This window comes from Cygnus olor (genome assembly GCF_009769625.2).
Source record: "Cygnus olor isolate bCygOlo1 chromosome W unlocalized genomic scaffold, bCygOlo1.pri.v2 SUPER_W3, whole genome shotgun sequence".
NCBI classification, from domain to species: domain Eukaryota; kingdom Metazoa; phylum Chordata; class Aves; order Anseriformes; family Anatidae; genus Cygnus; species Cygnus olor.
Genome location: NW_024429074.1, coordinates 79,817 through 100,344, shown reverse-complemented (window position 1 = coordinate 100,344; position 20,528 = coordinate 79,817). Strand labels below are relative to the sequence as shown.

At 51.5% G+C, this 20,528-nt stretch overlaps 1 protein-coding gene across 3 annotated transcripts in view; it reads left to right on the top strand.

The window, feature by feature from the left end:
- Positions 1-20,528, top strand: part of LOC121062928 (CBP80/20-dependent translation initiation factor-like) — a 162,429-nt gene that overhangs the window by 118,003 nt on the left and 23,898 nt on the right. For 2 of the 3 annotated variants that reach the window (XM_040543225.1, XM_040543226.1), the window contains exon 10: positions 18,835-18,990. The exons of the other annotated variant lie outside the window; for it this stretch is intronic. In XM_040543225.1, the coding sequence (XP_040399159.1) occupies positions 18,835-18,990 (156 nt within the window). The remainder of the gene's footprint in view (positions 1-18,834; positions 18,991-20,528) is intronic. 3 annotated transcript variants of the gene reach the window in all.

The following is a 20,528-nucleotide window of genomic DNA, read 5'->3' as shown; positions in this document are numbered from 1 at the left end:
TGGACTGAGCTGGATTTGAGATGTTCAGGGTAGCTGCTTCTGGAGGAGTTTAGCTGGGAAGGCTGCAAAGCTCATAAACCTGTTGCTGTCAGCCCAGGCAGAGGACAGATGAGTAAAATTTAGCTTGAATCCTTTATTGGGATAGAAATGTTGAGGCATTAGGTACTGGAGAATTGACTGACAGTCAATGGTTGGACTTGGTGATCTTGAAGGTCTTTTCCAACCTAGATGATTCTGATTCTGATCGATTACTTTCAATAAATCAGGGTGCAAAGGGAAGCATTTACCATGCTGAGCACAGGGATTTGGGAAGAGTGAGCTGAAATCCCTCCTCTCCTGCAGGCTCCCTGTTTATTTGAGCCAATGACTTAACCTCCTAGTGATGGGAGCACTTTTTTGGGTTGGGAGGATAAAGACACCGAAGATGGTGAAGTGAGTGGGTACTGTGGTAATAGGGACATGGAAGCAATATGCATGGTTTGTGCTGAAAGGCACTAGCATTTCTGCACAGATGTTGGCAGCACTGTCCTGGTTTTGTGAATGGCTGTGGGACTCACCTGCTAAATGCAAAGCCCTGTAGCCAGAGCTTGGCAGGTGGAATTTGTTTTATTTATGCCCAGGGAATTCAAAGGCAATTCTAAATTAATGCACACACATATACGCATAGTATGTATAGGTGTGTATGTATAGCTGACACACATGCTGTTGTGCAAGCTGTGCAGGCAGTCCCAGCAGGATCAGCATCAACCACACTTTCACCACGCTTCCCTTCCCTTCCCCATGGAGTGTCTCTGAAGATGCACCACGATTCTGAAATATTCTATTTTGCATCCTTGTTGGGGCCCAATGAAGCACTCACAAGTGTGGCAGTGGGCTGGTGTGCTGGCATTACGGGAGCTGCTCGCAGAAGGTCCCAGGCAGGTCTGGGAGTTACTGGGGAGCCCTGGATTAAAAGTCAGGCTGCATGCTTTCAACTTTCCCATTTCCAAGCAGAGCAAGCTGGGAGGAGTGGGGTAGCAGGGAGAGGATGCACCAGGGATCAGCACTTTTCAGAAACTAACAGTGGGATGAGGACTGGGATGTGGGGCTTTAGTGGCGTGCAAGAAAAAGGCAACAAATAGCCTTTGGGGAAGCAGGGAAGTGGACAGGAGCCCCCAGGCACCAGGCAGCAGGGGCTGCAGTCCCACTGATGCTTCTGCACGGGGAAGATGTTCAGTTTTGGGTAGCAGGGCACCAGGTAGTTTACCATTTGAGAGATTGATTGGAAAGCAGGACTAAGTTGCAGAAAAAAGCTGTAGGAGTTTAAAGAATAGCTCAAATTCACTGCACTGGTAAGATTTTATCTTGCACTGCTCAGGCATATGGTTAAAAAATACCAATGGCCTCCTTTGCTCCATAAATACATTGTGCATGCTTCCTTCTGGCTCTTTGTCACCCTGGAGGGACCAAGGGCCAGGACAGGGGCCAGGCCCCATCAGCCCTGGGGTGCGGATGGACCCATGCAGGGATGCAGCGCTGAGCAGAGACTCCGCCGGGCTCTAGGTGGAGACTGCGGACTGTGCAGCCTGCCTGCAACCCCGGCCGGATCCAGGAAGCCGCTGCCCTCCAGGAGAGCCCCCAGGCTGCTCCCAGTCATTGCTGGGGGGTGAGGATGCTCAGGGCTGAAAGGGTACCCCCAGCCTGCATGCTTTCTTAGGAGAGGTGGGGAAAAAAAAGCCTCAAAATCAATTTGCTTAAAGCAAATTCACGAGGGTCTCTCTCCCTCTGTTTGACCAGGCTGGATGGAGTTTTAAAATCTGGCATCGGCTCGCTGGCTCTGCCGCAGGGAGGACCCATTGTCTCTCGAAAGGCTCAAATCTGTCCCCGGGACGTGGCAGCGTGCTTTGCCAGCCCCGGGACTCAGCCAGCGTTAATGCACCAGCCTGCCAGCCCATCTACTGCCCACGTAAATCCAGGTCAGGCTGCTGCAGTCATGCTGAGCCAGGGGTTGGGGATGTTGACAGCTGCGGGGTTGGGAAATTCCTGCTCCTGGTGCCCATTTTGAACCCCCATCCACAAAGTGGGGACACAGAAAACAGGAGCGAGCTTGGGAGGTGGCTCCAAGCTGGCGGCAGTGGCTCTGCACCCCCAGGATGGAGGCTCAGGGTGAGCACCCCGTGAGGCATTGCCCTACCTGGGGTCACCCTGCAGCCCCCCCAGTCCTGCCTTGCAAGAGAAGGCTTGCAGCAAGCCGAGGTCAAATGCCTGTGCAAGCCCAGATGGCCTGCGGGGCCTCAAGCTCGCCAGCTCCTTCTGGGGCCAGGCAAGCCCAAAGATGGCTCCGTCCCCTCTCACCCAGCTGCCCTGCTGGCCCCCAAAAGCACAGTGCACTGTAGGAGCACGCCCAAGCTGACACCCCTGCAAACCCCACAGCCCCAAACCCATGGGCTGTAGCACAGCAACACCAGTGCTATATTGCCTTAAACGTGTCAAACGACTGCCCCGGCTGTTTGTCCTTAGTTCTCTCCTGGGTGTGAGCTACGCGTTTTGCAGAGGGAATGCAGCACGGGAGCAGGTGCTGGAGCTGGAGCCGTCCCCGCCAAGGCCAGAGCAGACGCAGGTGCCAGTGTCAGCCTGGCAGTCAGGCTTGGGGAGGACGCTGGAGGGGGCAGCACTTCTTTTTTCTTTCGTGGGAACAGAGTGAAATGGGATGTCCTGTGCCTGGCCCATCCCTGCCTTTGCCAGGCGGTTTATGTCGGTGCTCTCAGTGGCAGCAGTAGCGTGGTGCCTCTCCATTGCACCTCCCAGCTCCTGAGACATCTCTACTCAGCTGGAGGTCCAGGGCATCTCCCCATGAGCAGGAGTGCAGGGGGACGCGCTCAGCTGGCAGACCCCACAGGTCTCGGGCCATATCCCCCTGTAGGCATGGCCACGGGCAGCCATGACACAGGGTGCTGTGCACGCAGTAGCATGGGGGACTTCCTGGGGTTGTTTCTTCACTCCAGCAGCAGTGACTGCGGGACCAGGTGTACAGTGTGTGCAGGTGAGGGATGAGATACAGTAGAGGTGTTCCAGGTTGTGTCCCATGCCTGGCCAGCAAATGAGGTCTGTTACCGGTGCGAAATGCAGCAGTCAGGTTTGAGGACGCAGGAAAGCATAAGACAGCTGGATGATACCACCCTGCTGTGATACATCCTCTGGTTTGACCCGTGGGCACAACGTACTGCATCCCATGCAGCCCCTGTCCTTGCCCTGTTTGCTGAGTATCCGAAACCAGTGTGATCATCTTTGCCCACGCTGCTTCTTCCCTTCTCAGTGATAAATCGCTCCAGTTTTCTTTCTTCTCCTGTTTTTTTTTTTTAATTTTTTTATTACACTTGCTCTGCACATTATTTTGTTAATAAGGGGGTGGGAGGAACGTTTGGAACAACGCTGGAAACCCAGTGCAGCAATATCGCCTCAGGTCCGGGAGCACCAGGAAGTGAAACTGGATACAGAGTGCAAAGCCACAGTGGTAAGGAAATAGTGCCGGGCTGGGGAGACAAAACCTGCCACTTGTGCTTTGCTCCTAGGGATGAGGTGTGCTGTCCCGCCTCTCTCTATATCCCAGCCCCTGCCGTCTGCTGTTTTATAGAAAGGCTCCACCGGGATGCTGTGTATTACACTGCAGAATGTGCCGTGGTAATCATGAGTGTGTCTATAAAGACAGAAAGTTTGGAGGGACCGAGGGATTTTCAGGTCATGTTTTCTGCAGCTTTTCAGCCCGGTTCTTTCCATAAGCTCAGCTTTTCCCACGCAGGCAGACAGCTTGCAAAGCATGTAGGGTACGTACATCTTCAGGGGGCGAGCAGAGCAGATCCTTTTACATCCTTTAAAAAAAATGTTAGTCAAAACAACATTTTCTATAGTAGAAGCTCTCTGGCTTCATAGGATTTGTAAACATTACCCCCAAAGAAAGATTTTCTGCGATCTTTTGTGTAAACAGAGCTGGATGGTGACGCTTTTTAGCAGACTGGTACTTCAGCTCGGGGCCGCGGCTGTTAGATGCAGCTCGTCCCTGTCACAGGGAGCCCCGAGCAGCCTTGCCAGCAGGACACCATTGCTGGTACCATGGGTCCGTGCCCGTCCCCTTGGCCGTGGTGGTGAGAGATGGGTGAAAAGTGGATAGCAAAGATAAGGGGGTTGTCAGTCCCGGCGTGTTTGCTCAGCAACGTCCTCATGCTGGGCCAGAGCCACCGCCTCCCTGCATACTAAACAGTTGCAGCGTTTTCTCCCATGACCAAAAGAATTTAGAAAAGGGTCCTGGAATGAAACTTGACATGAACTCTGGGTGTCTCGAATATCTCCAGCTGGGAGCCTGTTAACCCCGTCCCCTCCGCTTCCCTCCTCACCGTGCGGTTCAGGCTCTGGGCAGACAGGAGGAAAATCCCATCCTCGGACCAAGCTGGCCAGCTGCCTGTGGGCTCCCAAGCCTTTCTGCAATTTTTTTATTTTTACGGCATGGATTTTGTGCAGTTTATGTACCCCTGCTGTGCTGACACACGGCAGTTTGCTGGGTGAGGCGGTGCTTGGGGAGAACGGGGACGTTCAGAGATCCCGGGCCCTTGCACCTGGAGAGGTTTTTGGGGTTTGTGAGCAGGGGCACGAACTGCCCGAGCCTCTCAGTTTGCTGGATGTGACGGAGGCTGCTCATGGCACCATGCTCACGGCGTCATGCCACGAGGTCAGCTCAGGCTTTGGTTGCATCCATGAGGTGGAAAGTCCCAAAAGCCTCAAAACAGCAGAGTGGTGGGGAAGGAGCCCCTGCCACCCACCTGCACCTGCCCCCTCGGCAGCATTGGCGGCGCTCATGGCTCTCTTTGCAGGCTTGGCCCATCCCCATAGACTCCTTGGTACCTCTGCATTATCAAGGGGCCACATCGCATGCGTGGAGCTTAAAATAAGAATGCAGCCTGCTGACAAGCTCCAGCTGGATCAAAAAAAACCCACCCGCATGGGTGTTTTTTCAGGCACAGAAGTGGCCCCTGAGTGGATGTCAGGAATGGTGTTGTGGCTCCAACCTCACCCCGGCACAGAGGAGGGCTGGAGGAGTCCCATCAAACCATCCACCCCTGCAACAACAATTCAAAACAGTCCATATATGCTTGCTGGGGGAGTTATGTTCATTTTTTTTCCATGGAGTAGTGGGGACCAGCACTGCTGTGGTTCCTGGGACAGGCAGGGATCTGCCCCAGGGCTTCTGCAGCAGCAGGACTGAGATGTGTGGCAAAGCTCTTCTGAAATATCCCAGGGGAGCAAGCCTGAGAAGCGGGAGCCGCCTCCTCCGGGCATTGCCGTGGGGTGTCCTGTAGGGTCGGATCAAATGGGTGCCCCAGCTGCTCTGATGACCACCCAGCGAGTCAATTAATTTTTGTGTCTCAGCATTACCAAGACCTTCCTTAGGAAGATGAGCTGTTCCAGCCAGGTCCAGGCTCGTGGGAGAAGCAGGGCTTTCAGCAGCAGTGACAAATAGCTGTTAGCCAGCTGAGCTAGCACCCCACCGGTGTCTGTGAACCCAGCCTTAATCCAGAGAGGGGCTGGGTAGGAAGGGCAACAGTGAAAATTAAGTAATGAGGAAGACAGCTCTGTCACCTGGGTACCGCTGGAGGATGGGTTGGCCAATACCCTCTGGTGAAGCAATCAGGGTGCCCAGCATGCCCCCACCTCTTCTCTCTATCTATTTTCAGAGCATTTGTGCTCTTGGCATTATCCCACTTGAAAACTGGCTGAAGAAATGTTCCTGCAGTAACGAGGTATGAGGCTTTGTGACTGCTGGGATGCTAACGTCTTGTGCCCGAAATGGGATGCTGTGCAGTTGAACCGTGCACTCCGCTGACCCTCGGGACACAGCATCTGCATCTCAGTTCTGGTTCTTCTCCCTCTGCGAGAGAAAAGGAGAGAGGTATGGGATGTACTTGGGCTGCCTCCTCCCCACTCTACCTTCTCTGTGCAGACCGTGTGTCCACTCAGAGGCTCATTAGAGAAGATTTTTACATCAGGACAACTGCTAAATGGTGTTAGCTGTTCCTCGTGGCCAGACAGGGCTACTTCACCCCCTGAGCCATCCCGGAGCATCCACCCAGACAGTGATCCAGGATCTCCAGCAACTACCAGATTAACAGCAACGCTTCTCTGTTTGCAAAGCCATTATTAGGCTCCCCCTCGGGTGCTGTAAAACTTGACTGAATTAACAATTAACCGAGGACTTGAGAGCCTCACTGAGGCAGTCGTGAGACACCCACACCAGGTGGGAGGTCCCGAGTGTGGGACCAGACGGAAGGGTGGTGGAGGGACAGGGGGCACGGGTTTCAAGTGACCCCTCAGTTGCTCATTTTGGGATGACAGGGTTATTTTGGGTATGCAGACGGGTAATACCCCCCACTACTGCTGGCTGCTGTTGTGGTTTAGCCCGGCTGGCAGCCAAACACCACACAGCCGTTCGCTCACCCTCCCCCCTCCCTCTCCGGGATGGGGGAGAGAAACGGGAAAGTGAAGTCTGTGAGTTGAGATAAAGACAGTTTATTAAGACAGGGAAAAGAATAACAACAATAATAATAATAATAATAGTATTAATAGTAATAATGTGTACGAAATAAGTGATGCACAATGCAATTGCTCACCACCCGTTGACCGATGCCCAGCCTATCCCCGAGCAGCCGGCCCCCCCCCCTCCACCCCGGCTAGCCACCCCTATATATTGTTCAGCATGACGTCAGATGGTATGGAATACCCCTTTGGCCAGTTTGGGTCAGCTGTCCTGGGTCTGTCCCCTCCCAGCTCCTGCTGCATCCCTAGCCTGCTCGCTAGCAGGACAGAGAGAGGCTGAAAAGTCCTTGGCTTGGTGTAAGCACTGCTCTACAACAATTAAAACATCAGCATGTTATCAGCGCTCTTCTCATTCTAATCCAAAACATAGCACCCTGCCAGCTACTAGGAGGAAAATTAACTCTGTCCTAACTGAAACCAGGACAGATATCCACCCCTTATTCCATACCATTTATGTCATGCTCAGGTTACACTCTTTCCAATACCTTCTAATTAATCACCATTTTCATCTATGATATATAGCAACCATGGTAGCGATGACATACAGTGTTATATGATAATTAACATACTACAATTCAACTCATGGGCTATTCTCACCCAATATTAGGTCCCCTTGAGGTACACACCGGACCTCCCCATTCTCTTGCATTACCCACCAAGTGCATCCAGGTCCCTGAGCAAAAGCAATCCCACGAATGGGCTTGCCTTTTCCTGAGGCAGGAGTAGCCCAGACTGTCTTACCCAGCATGTTTCTTACGTGCACTACAGGAACTTTATCCCCTTCTACAGTGCGTAACAGGTTTGATTGGGCAGGTCCAGCTCGGTTGGCAGATCCCCTAGTATTGACTAACCAGGTGGCCTTTGTCAAATGTGTTTCCCAATTTTTGAATGTCCCAGCACCCATTGCTTTCAGTGTAGTCTTTAACAGTCCATTGTATCGTTCAACTTTCCCGGAGGCTGGTGCATGATAGGGGATGTGATACACCCACTCAATACCATGTTCTTTGGCCCAAGTGTCTATAAGGTTGTTTCGGAAATGAGTCCCATTGTCTGACTCAATTCTTTCTGGGGTGCCATGTCGCCATAGGACTTGCTTTTCAAGGCCCAGGATAGTGTTCCGGGCGGTGGCATGGGGCACAGGATATGTTTCCAGCCATCCGGTGGTTGCTTCCACCATTGTAAGTACGTGGCGCTTGCCGTTGCGGGTTTGAGGGAGTGTGATGTAATCAATCTGCCAGGCCTCTCCATATTTGTATTTCAGCCATCGTCCTCCATACCAAAGAGGCTTTGACCGTTTGGCTTGCTTAATTGCAGCACATGTTTCACAATCATGAATAACCTGTGCTATAGTGTCCATGGTCAGGTCCACCCCTCGATCACGAGCCCATCTGTATGTTGCATCTCTACCTTGATGGCCTGAGGTGTCATGGGCCCATCGGGCTATAAATAGTTCACCTTTATGTTGCCAGTCCAGGTCCACCTGAGCCACTTCAATCTTAGCAGCCTGATCCACCTGCTGGTTGTTTTGATGTTCTTCAGTAGCCCGATTTTTGGGCACATGAGCATCTACTTGGCGTACCTTTACAACCAGGTTCTCTACCCGGGCAGCAATATCTTGCCACAATGCAGCAGCCCAGATGGGTTTGCCCCTGCGTTCCCGGTTGTTCTGCTTCCATTGCTGTAACCACCCCCACAGGGCATTTGCTACCATCCATGAATCAGTATAGAGATAGAGAACTGGCCACTTTTCTCGTTCAGCAATATCTAAAGCCAGCTGAATGGCTTTCACTTCTGCAAACTGACTCGATTCACCTTCTCCCTCAGCAGCTTCTGCAACTCGTCGTGTAGGACTCCATACAGCAGCTTTCCATCTCCGATGCTTTCCCACAATATGACAGGACCCATCAGTGAACAGGGCATATTTCTTCCCATTTTCTGGTAGCTTGTTGTACAGTGGGGCTTCTTCAGCACGGACCACCTCCTCCTCTGATGATATCCCAAAGTATTTGCCTTCTGGCCAGTCCATAATCACTTCCAGGATTCCTGGGCGACTGGGGTTTCCTATTCGAGCCCGCTGAGTAATCAGTGCAACCCACTTGCTCCATGTAGCATCAGTTGCATGATGTGTAGAGGGGACCCTTCCTTTGAACATCCAACCCAGTACCGGCAGTCGGGGTGCCAGGAGGAGCTGCGCTTCAGTACCGACCACTTCCGAAGCAGATCGAACTCCCTCATATGCTGCCAATATCTCCTTTTCGGTTGGAGTATAGCGGGCCTCAGATCCTCTGTATCCCCGACTCCAAAACCCCAGGGGTCGACCTCGAGTTTCCCCAGGTTCTTTCTGCCAGAGGCTCCAGGTGGGGCCATTCTCCCCGGCTGCGGTGTAGAGCACATTCTTTACATCTGGTCCTGTTCGGACTGGCCCAAGGGCTACTGCATGAACTATTTCCTGCTTAATTTCTTCAAAGGCTTGTCGTTGCTCAGGGCCCCATTCAAAAGCATTCTTCTTACGGGTTACTTGGTAGAGCGGGTTTACAATCAGACTGTAATTTGGAATATGCATTCTCCAAAACCCCACGACACCTAGGAAAGTTTGTGTTTCCTTTTTGCTAGTTGGTGGAGACATAGCTGTTATTTTGTTGATCACATCCATTGGGATTTGACGACGTCCATCTTGCCATTTTATTCCTAAAAACTGGATCTCTCGTGCAGGTCCTTTAACTGTATTTTGTTTTATGGCAAAACCGGCCTTCAGAAGGATTTGGACTATTTTCTTCCCTTTCTCGAAAACTTCCTCTGCAGTGTCACCCCACACAATGATGTCATCGATGTACTGCAGGTGTTCAGTATCTTCCCCCTGCTCCAGCGCAGACTGGATCAGTCCATGGCAAATGGTAGGGCTATGTTTCCACCCCTGGGGCAGCCGATTCCAAGTATATTGGACTCCCCTCCAAGTGAAAGCAAACTGTGGCCTGCACTCTGCTGCTAGAGGGATGGAGAAAAATTCATTAGCAATATCAATTGTGGCATACCACTTGGCTGCCTTTGATTCCAGTTCGTACTGGAGTTCTAGCATGTCCGGCACTGCAGCACTCAGTGGTGGCGTGACTTCGTTCAGGCCACGATAGTCCACTGTTAGTCTCCACTCACCATTAGACTTTCGCACTGGCCATATGGGACTATTAAAAGGTGAATGGGTCTTGCTGATCACTCCTTGGCTCTCCAGTTGATGAATTAGCTCGTGGATGGGAATCAGGGAGTCTCGGTTGGTGCGATATTGCCGCCGGTGCACAGTTGTGGTAGCGATTGGCACTTGCTGTTCTTCAACCCTCAGCAACCCCACAACAGAAGGGTCCTCTGAGAGACCGGGCAAGGTAGACAACTGTTTAATGTCCTCTGTCTCTAAGGCAGCTATGCCAAAAGCCCAGCGGAACCCTTTTGGGTCCTTGAAATATCCTCTTCTAAGATAGTCTATGCCAAGGATGCACGGAGCATCCGGGCCAGTCACAATACGGTGCTTTTGCCACTCATTTCCGGTTAGACTCACTTCAGCCTCCAATACAGTTAAGTGCTGGGATCCCCCTGTCACGCCATAAATACAGATGGGCTCTGGCCCTTTACAGCTTGATGGCATTAGAGTACATTGTGCACCGGTGTCTACTAGAGCCTTATACTTCTGTGCGTCAGACGTGCCAGGCCATCGAATCCACACAGTCCAATAAACTCGATTGTCCCTTTCCTCCCCCTGGCTGGAGGCAGGGCCCCTCTAGTCCTGGTCAGAATCTTCGTTTCTGTGTTTAAAGGACTGCCTGCTGGAAGTTGGAGCAGCAAACTTTTCAGAGAACCCCTTTCTCCCGATTGTTTTCTTTTGCAACTCACGTACCCGTGCCTCTAGGGTCTCAGTAGATTTTCCATCCCATTTTCTCATGTCCTCTCCATGGTCACGTAGGTAAAACCACAGGGTGGCGCAGGGTGTGTACCCACCATATTGTCTTCTTTGCACGGATGCACGTTTACCCCTAATAGCCGAGACACTGGTTTGTACAGGTGGGGAAGAAAATAAACTCTCTTTAAATTGGTGGACCTCTTCAGACAGTTTCTCCAAAGTATTCTCTTTTAGTTGGTGGCCACTGGTTCGTTCAGGTGGGGGGGAAGATAAATTCTCTTTAAATTGGTGGACCTCTTCAGACAGTTTCTCCAAAGTATTCTCTTTTAGTTGGTGGCCACTGGTTCATTCAGGTGGGGGGGAAGATAAATTCTCTTTAAGTTGGTGGAACTCTTCAGAGAGTTTCTCCACAGCCAAGACGCAGGCCTGTAGGGAAGAGGAGAGACTTTCTTCGTACTGCCGGAGTTGTTTAGCCACTTCATCCACTGTGGGTTCGTCACCATCTTTCCAGGTTATTGCCAATGTGCTGGCCCATGATGATGGTGCACTCCGTACAAACTTCCGCCATATGGGTCGAGTACACTGGACTTCATCTGGATCTGTGGATATTTGTGCGTCGTCTAGGTCCTTATAAATTACTTCCCGTACGGCTAATTCCCTCAGGTACTGAATTCCCTTCTCCATGGTGGTCCACTTGACTGGTAGACATACAAGTTCTTCCTTGAACGGATACCTTTCCTTCACAGCTGACAGGAGACGCCTCCAGAGGCTGTGAGATCGTGCTCCATCTCCAATTGCTTTGTCAATGCTTGCATCTCTAGCAAGGGATCCCAACCGCTTGGCTTCCCTGCCCTCTAATTTCACACCATTGGCTCCAGTGTCCTAGCACCGGAGCAGCCAGGTGACAAGCTGTTCACCTATACAGCGACCAAAATCTTTTCGCACATCTCGTAGCTCACGCTGGTATAGGGTTCGGGTAGTTACTGTTGATTTTCTGACATCCTCATCCTCATCTTCATCCTCCTGCACACTTGATGGCCCAGGCCCGTCTTCTCCATACCTAGACCTAGCAGAAGACTTTCTGCGTTCTAAACGACCTGAGTCTCTATACCATTTTTTCACCTTGTCTACAGGGGCAACTTGCACTGCTACGGCTCGCTTCTCTGACCCAGCTACAGGGTCTGCCACAGGGGTTGGAATACCCTCTGCCGGGGAAACTTGCACTGCTACAGTTCGTTTCTCTGACCCAGCCACAGGAGTGGGAGCGGCTGCAGGAGCTGGAGCAGCTGCAGGGGCTGGAGTGGCTGCGGGAGCTGGAGCTGGAACGGCTGCGGGAGCCGGAACTGGAACAGCTGCGGGAGTTGGAGCTGGAACGGCTGCGGGAGCTGGAACAGGAACGGCTGCGGGAGCTGGAGCTGGAACGGCTGCGGGAGCTGGAACAGGAACGGCTGCGGGAGCTGGAACAGGAATGGCTGCAGGAGCTGGAGCTGGAACGGCCGCAGGGTCTGTCACTAGGTTGATAGTAGCATCAATTGCAGCTCGATAGGCACAAGCCAGACCCCAGCACGCCACAGTGATTTGTGTCACTTTGGAACTGCCAGAGTCATGACACCTTTTTTTCAAGCATTCTACCAGTTTTTTAGGATTTTGCAGTTGTTCGGGGGTGAATGTCCAAAACACTGGAGGTGCCCACTGCTCTAGAAACCTGCCCATATCCTCCCACACTCCCTGCCACTCGCAACTATCCCGCCTCAAGACAGATCTCCGGATGAGATTCCTAAGTAGTTGTTTAACCTTAAACAAAACCTGAAGCGCATTCAGGAGACATAACAACAGGAACATGCTGGTCTGAGTATCCCAAGGATATTCAACATCTTGGAGAGCTACCGTAACTAGCTCGGGGGATAAGAGGGTGGTGAAGGAGGAAGGGAGAGTGAACAGGTAGGAAAAAATATCTTCCCCTGTCCCCTCCAGAGACTGACTCCCTGATGAAAAAAGGCAGTAGGTGTAATTGCTAATAGTTTCTGAGATATGGTTTCCAAAGTATAGAGTCGACGACAGTGCTGAGTACAAATACCAGGTTAGAGTCGTGACCAGAAATCTCATCATTTCATAAGCCATCGTTACACCACACAGTACCATAACAATCTTAAACCAGGGCCCGGAAAGGATAAACAGCACGACAGGGAGCACATACAGAAAGTAACGTGCTATAAAACTCAATTTGGGAAACAGGCACAGCAGACTTGAGATTAAGGCAATCAACATTGTGACTAGCAACTATTAAGCAGGTCGAATACTTATACCAATTTTAGTTTAACACACTCTGGTCAAATCTGTCGATATCTCAACCCTTCGTGCCCCACGTTGGGCGCCAAATGGACTGTTGTGGTTTAGCCCGGCTGGCAGCCAAACACCACACAGCCGTTCGCTCACCCTCCCCCCTCCCTCTCCGGGATGGGGGAGAGAAACGGGAAAGTGAAGTCTGTGAGTTGAGATAAAGACAGTTTATTAAGACAGGGAAAAGAATAACAACAATAATAATAATAATAATAGTATTAATAGTAATAATGTGTACGAAATAAGTGATGCACAATGCAATTGCTCACCACCCGTTGACCGATGCCCAGCCTATCCCCGAGCAGCCGGCCCCCCCCTCCACCCCGGCTAGCCACCCCTATATATTGTTCAGCATGACGTCAGATGGTATGGAATACCCCTTTGGCCAGTTTGGGTCAGCTGTCCTGGGTCTGTCCCCTCCCAGCTCCTGCTGCATCCCTAGCCTGCTCGCTAGCAGGACAGAGAGAGGCTGAAAAGTCCTTGGCTTGGTGTAAGCACTGCTCTACAACAATTAAAACATCAGCATGTTATCAGCGCTCTTCTCATCCTAATCCAAAACATAGCACCCTACCAGCTACTAGGAGGAAAATTAACTCTGTCCTAGCTGAAACCAGGACACCAGGACTGCCCGAGAAGAGATGGGTGCGCACTCGCCCAGCTGCAGATCCAGCTCGAGGAAACACCGTGATGAAAGTCCATGGGAGTGAAATACCTCATGGCTGGGTGAAGCCCAGACCTTTGCAAGGCTGGTTACAGTGTCATCTGTAATTTAAAGGGTTTATCTGCTTTAAATGTCAATAGCTCCTTTGTTGGAGTGATAATAATTGTTACAATTTGCATGTCTCAGTCACACACCCCAAAGTGCTGTGCAGAGGAAGATGAGTAAATTGTTCCCACTTGCCAGCCGAGAAATCAGGGTACAGAGGTGATGGGAGCCCACGCAGGACTGAAAATAAATCTCAGTCTCCTGTGCTGCTATTGCCAAGTCCTGCTCTCTGCTCGGAAGCTGTTAGCTCCACTTTTTCTTTTTGTCTGTGCTGGGCAGGCATGGCGTGGTGGGATTTTGGTGTGGTCCTTGGGCACAGGCAGGGCCAGGAGCTCTGCTTTTGGAGGAGAGGAAGAGAGCCCGTGGAAGAGCTGCCGGTCCCCCCTCATGTCCCACAGTCACCAGGGATGAAGACAGCACAGGAGCTTTGGCAGTGGGGCCCAAGCGCCTCCTGACCTTCTTCTGCATACACCAAGCACACCTAGCTGGGCTGTATTCCCCAGGAAGCAAAGCTGTGCTCCAGAGCCTGACCCAACCTGGGACCTAAGTGCAAGAATTATTTAAATTACAGCCCACATCCAAGGGAAACAAGGCAGTGGTGCTGAGTGTGCCACAATGGCTTTCTCTGGGAGGACGCAGGGAGGGAGCAGACATCTTCTCCTCTGCTGCCATCGTGCTTAGGAGCTCCTCAAACCCGTTTTATTTATCTCAGGCCCTTTCCACGCAGCCCTTTAAGGCTCCAACCTTTTGTAGCACATTGCCAGCAAGACCAACTATTTAGTGCAGCGTCTCTCAGCTTTTTATATAGCGCCGATACCTGAGCATTATATATTTCTTTTTGCGCAGTATTTCTGACTCAATATTTCCTGCCTCCTTGACAATGACTGAGTAAACAGCAAAGCTGCCAGAGGAAGAGCCCTGTGTTTACAGAGCAACAAGCCCAAATGTGTAGGGTTTTTTTCCATCAGAAGGTGGTGATGCTTAACTTAACTCATTTTTATCCCATGGTAAACTTTTGCCCTCTAACTCGCTGCTGACACAGCCAGCCATGCATCAGTGGGCCCAGCTCTGGGGCAGAGTTATTTGGGACTCATCTTTAAAAAGTATGGCAAACTCCCCAGGGATGGGTTTTGGCTGCAGCTGTCGGTGCTGGAGCAAGGGCTTAGGTCCGATGGTCAAGATGCAGCGCTGCTCCTCGTCCTGCTTGCTGCTGCTGCCCACCAACAGTAGGAGAGGAGCAGAGGAGGGATTTTTCTCCTCTCCTTGGGGCTCTTCTGTCTTGAGCCTGGTCTTTAGGAGATGCCATGCCTGGGCCAAGAAGCAATAGCATTGCATGAGGTGCATCCAGATGAGAAGAGGGCTTTGACTTGGGTGCAAGAGTAGAGAGCCGCACACCAACAGCATTTTCTGCATCCCTTGCTGGCAGAAGCTTGGCAGGAGCTTCAGCTCAAGGACTCCTTGCCATGCAAGACGTGTCCGAGGGTGTGCCCATCCTTGTAGTGCATGGGCATGGGCCATCCCTGGCCTGCCCCTCATGCATGGAGGGTCCCAATGTGAAGAATATGCTCAGCCTTTTGGGTTGTGCCCCGAACTTGTCCTGTCTGAGCCCCTTCACAGGTCTCCTTGGCATTCCCCCACTTGCTGCAGGGTTTCCTAATGAGCTCTTCTCCCAAACCAGGCGGAGAAGTGAGGCCAACCCTGCTACCTGGTATGAATACATTTTATTTTAAACTATAGGTGCTGGAGGAAGGTCATCCAGTAAATGCACTCAGCCTATCTACAGGCCAGGGCACCCCCAAATTAGTAATATAGTTCGTGTTTAAAAATACAGCCAAATTGATGAAAGATAATTTGCTTACTGCACTGACTTCTCCACCTAAGCATGGGGCAGGCCAATCCACGGGTTATTTTTGTATAACTCCATGAGGCATTTCCAGAGCAAATAAAGTTCACGGGGCAGGGCAGTGACTCTGCCGTCTGGGTTCAGCCCGTTTCTGAAGGGTTTTGCGATCCAGAGGTCTGTGGGTCAGACCTGACAGCATGGGACGTGGGGTTTGTCCCTGCTTGTGCAGCCCCATGGCTCTTCCCTTCTCCCACTGCCTTGGTCCAGCTCATCTATTTTGGTGGCTAACTCCTTGGGGACCTGGTTGAATTGCTCTGCGTGTTCTCCATGCCCAGAGCGAGTCCAGCTGCCGTGGAAGTTTGGCTCCTGGGGAGCCCAACTCTTGCCTGTAGACAGACATGGTCCAAAACACCTAATTCCTACCTCTGTCAAGGTGCTTTTCCTACTTTTTCAAAGGAATCCATATCATCCCTCCTTCTGCAGAGGGACACATCAGGCACAAGGGTGCAGCGATGCTTATGCAGCCAGAGGCAGCAGTGGAGCCCAGTTGTCTAAACAGATGCCAAGGCTGCCTGCTAATGGCTTTTCCAGCAAGGCTTTCCCCCATTTCCACGCAGAGCTGTGGCATGGGAGTCTTGCTAACGCAACCTGAAATGTTCTCCCTGCGCTTTGTCTGCTCCTGGAGGCTGCCGTCATCCCCATCTCAGCCCTACCGAGGTTTCCGTCTCAGATGTTACAGATTATTCAGCTGTGGAGAGGGTTCTGGGGCACTGGCAACGTGGCCGTCACCACATTAAATAAAGTTGTTCAGAGGTGGCATGTCACTGAAATACTCGGCGTGCTTTCCTCGGCAGGGGATGGAGTCACGTAAATAACTGGCTGCGAGTAAAGGCGCTCGCACAATATGGCACTGGTGGAGGCTGCGAGGCTGGTCCCCTGTGGTGGTGGCCTCCAGGAAAGCCCTGGGGGAAGAGTTCACAACAAAGAAATGGAAGGGGGGTTATCACAGAAGAGAAATCTAACTGTTTTCTCAGGCTGGGAGCATTCCTGTAGTAGTCACATGGGTGTTTGCAAAGGGCACTGAGCAAAAGTTTGCAGGCTCTGCAGAGGCTGCCTCCATGCCCCGGCCTCCCGCAGCCTGCCCTGGCTGCAGCTTGTCCCAGCCTTGATGGGAACATCACGGTGGCTCTTCTGGGCAAGGCTGAGGCTCTGCCTGAAGCTGATAGCACAGAAAGGCTTTTTCTCTTCCCAGCGGCCTGCCACAGGTTGCTTCCAGTGAACGGCAGCACCCTGCCAGGCTCAACCAGGAAAGGTATGCTTTCTCCTTGCAGCCTTGGAACTGGCAACAAACCCACCCGTCGGCACCATAAATCCCTCCTCTAACCTGCAAGGCTCCTTTAGGGTGGCTTCTAGGGGTGACGGAGGGACTGTCACATACATGGGGAGGTTTTTTCCTCACCTGTTCTTGGCTCATCCACCTGAAGCCCGGTGTGGTTATCCCGAGCAGCTAGGAACTCCCCAGTGTGCACCAGGGATCTCAAAACAGGCGATGCCCAGGCACTTTTTTGGCGGCCCCTGCTGGAGGATGGCCATGGGAGGTCTCAGGGCATCAAGGAAGAGCCTTGGCACCCAGCAAGAGTGGCCATGCAGAGGAGCAGGGCTGGAGGCTCCCTCAGTGCAGCCAAGGGGCACGGGATGCTCTCGTTGGCTTTAATTGCTCAGTAGTCAGGAGGACATTTCTCTTTGGTTTTGGTTTGGTTTTCTTTGCCATTAAAAGTCAAGCAAAGACTCCAGAATGAGCAATTCAATAACCCTGGGGTGATAACCTGAGCTGGCAAATAGCTCTCCTCCACCGCCGGCCTGTGAGCAGCTGAGTAACGAAAGGAAGAGCTTTGCAAACTACTCCAGAGAGCCTGAAGAGACCCAACAGTGTTTGGCTGCAGGTTGATTTCAGTCACAGACACAGTTGGGCAATTGCCTTATAGAAATGGGTGTAGAGAGGAATTAGTAATCACTGTTTGGTTAATAAGTGGCTTGGGTATTTTACAAGTCTTTTTCCTGCATATGCAAATTTTTTTTTCCTTTTGTAGTGAAACATATAAATAGCTCCTTTCTTGGATCTTCTATGCATACAGTGCTGTCATGAAAATAATTATTGTGCTTTTGCCTGACATTCGTTAGTAGCTGCTTTACTTACCTTTGCTTCAAAAGAAACGACTCCCATGTGTTGTCCGGGGCATGAGAGCGATCTTTGGTGTGGTGGCTTTTATATCTTTGGCTCCACAGAGTGCAGCTGCAGGTTGGAGCACTGGGAGCAGCAAAGCCTTTGTCTCGGGCAGTAGGACTAAACTGAGATGAAAAAGATACAGGATAATTTATTTAGTTGCTGGATTTAAAACATTGTGCAAGCCGTGCTGGGAACACAGGCTGTTGAGAACGAACTTGTCTTGGTCTCTGATTTTCCCCTACTTAGTGCCTACTAATTTTTAATACCAAGGAAAGGTCACTATGGAGACAGACAAGTGAACTCATGTGGGACGTCTTGCAAGAGGCTCCGCAGCATCGCTCAGAGCCCAGGGAAGACCTCTCGGCTCCGAGTGGTGCGCACACTCTGGTGCCATCCCACGTAGTGGTGGTGCCCTCTGGAAAGTTTTTTATTTGCTTTTCTCTGTTCCTCCTTGCTCGTTGCCACATGCTCCCAACACACACATACCCCTTTTCATGTCCTGCCTTTGGGCAAACCCTTTTTTCCTCCCTGGCTGGAGGACTGATGGGGAAGACAGCTGCCTCCCTGCTCGTTCGCTCCCAGTGTTGCTCCATAAATAACGTCATCCTCATAATCCTTGGTCATGGCAACCATCAGCTCAGGAGCAGGGTGACCTTTTAATATCAACTCTGTGCTCCCCTAATCTTCTCCTGGGTGGGCAGGCAGCCAGGCTCTGCTGTAAGTCTGTGAGACCCCAGGGAGCAGGCAGAGCGTTGGAAAGCCCCCGGCCCGACACCAGCTCGGAGCTACCTTTGCTGGAGATGCTGGACCACCAAGCCTAGCCCGGCCACCAGCATCCATCGCATCCCCCAGGCACTGCATTTGAGCCACTTGCGGTCACTTTCATTCAATTTTGGTTGCGCATATGGCAAAGAGTCCCCAAGTCCATTCAAGGGGAAGGGCCGGGCAGGGGGAAGCCGTGGCAGTCATTGCAGAGGCTGGCGTTGTTTCTACAGTACCTGCTTCTGGTGGCTTTGCTGTAGTTAAATTCCAGCCACTCCACTGGCATTGAGTAATTTCCCCACTGTTACTAAAGAGTCAGTCTGTCTGTCTTCCTCCCCCCACCCTGAGTTTCAATTTCCTCCTAATTCTCCATCTAGACAGCCGTTGCCTCTCCCCTGGCGATGCGGTTTTGCTGATGCAGCCTGTCGTCTCTGTCCCTCTTGCAGAAGGATTTCACCATGCGGGAGGAGCTGCAGCAGCGGGACGTGGAGCGCTGGCTGGGGTTCATCACCTTCCTCTGCGAGGTCTTCGGCACCATGAGGAGCAGCACCGGAGAACCTTTTCGAGTCCTCGTCTGCCCCATTTATACCTGCCTCAGGGAGGTAATGCCTTCAGAGGTTTTCCTTCTCCACCTTCAGGACAAGCCATTGAATTGCAGTGTCCGTGATTCGTAGATACGTGCTGTGTGATTCCCAGATGTTTGCTTTACCCCTATGAACACTTCTCACCCTAAGAGTACCGATGCCTGCAGGGACACTTGGCTCTTCCTGCCTGGTGTGATTCTGGTAATGAAAAGCACGTGCTCCAAGCAGGACCCCTTTGTCAAAAGGTTTGCAAAGCCCGACAACTGGGACTGCAAACCCAATGTTTAGGTTTGCAAATCCCACCACTGCAAAAATCCCCACCAAAGGAGCTAAGAAAGCTTCTTAAAAGCAGGTGAAGCCAACTGAATAGATGAGACAGACTGAGGGGAGGAAAGAGAGAGGGAGTAATGACATAGGGGACCACCTAATGCAGTGGAAACCCAGCCCTGCCATCAGGGTTGGGGACATTTCAGAGCTGGATGAGGTGAGCATAGTACAGGTTGGGGGCAGAAACCTCACTGGGGACAAATGGGAAAGGAAACTCAAGTGTTAACCTTCAAAAGAGCAGGAGAGGACTTTCCTCCATGCTGTTTTAAAGATGGTTTTGTCTCCTGCTGGTGCGTGTAGAGGACTTTCTTAGGAAGAAGTCTGTCTCATCGCCCAGGGTTGGAGCTGTGAGTCTGAAATTGTCAGTAGCACTTCTGTCGGGCCATAAATAACTCACTGCAAAATAAGTTCTCCACTAGACCTTGGGCAAGGAAAGGAGAGGGAGAGGGGAAAAAATTGCCAGTAATGACTTTTTACACGCATGGAAAGATTTCTCTGAATGCAAACACATTATAAACATTTTGCCTTCGCAGTAATGCTGTGGGTAGAGTTCACAGACAGTGACTGCAACAGTGAGAAAGTGTCCGGGCATCGTGATGAGGCACGCATCTAGCGGAGGAAGTGGGAGAGGGGTGCTAAGAATAGTGGAACTTCCCCAAAATCTCTGCCCACAGCAGTATTTGTCACCTCATCGGGAAGATCCTGGCGTCTGGAAGAGCCCACGTTCCCCCCTACTTCCCATCACAGCCATGACACAATCCAGCCCTGATTCTGCCAGGATTTTTCCCAACCCGCTCTCATCTGCCCTCACCGTGCTGTCACAGTCGTTCTCGTTGTCTTGCCACTATGTGGGGACACGGCAGCGATCTAAAGACATGTTGAAGGATGTGAGTTTCCCATATTGGGAATATTTTTTGCTACAGAATGGCTCCATAAAAAGCTTTTACTGATTATACCAAGACGTAAACTTGCTTCTTAAAAATACATCTATTCCGTAAGAGGACAGCTCTGTCCGAGTGGTTTTGTTCATTGGAGATGAAGACCCTGTAGCACGGCTGATGTGGGTGAGCCAGAGCCTTCCAGCTCTCCTGCCCCAAAACGGCTGATCCATGCCTGCTCACTCCGCAGAGCTGGGACCCTGACTCACACCATTCCCGTTCAATGGCTTAGGGCTGGCTTTTCGTGCCGCTGCTGTTGGTTTTTGCTGTTTCAGCTAATCCTGTTGCATG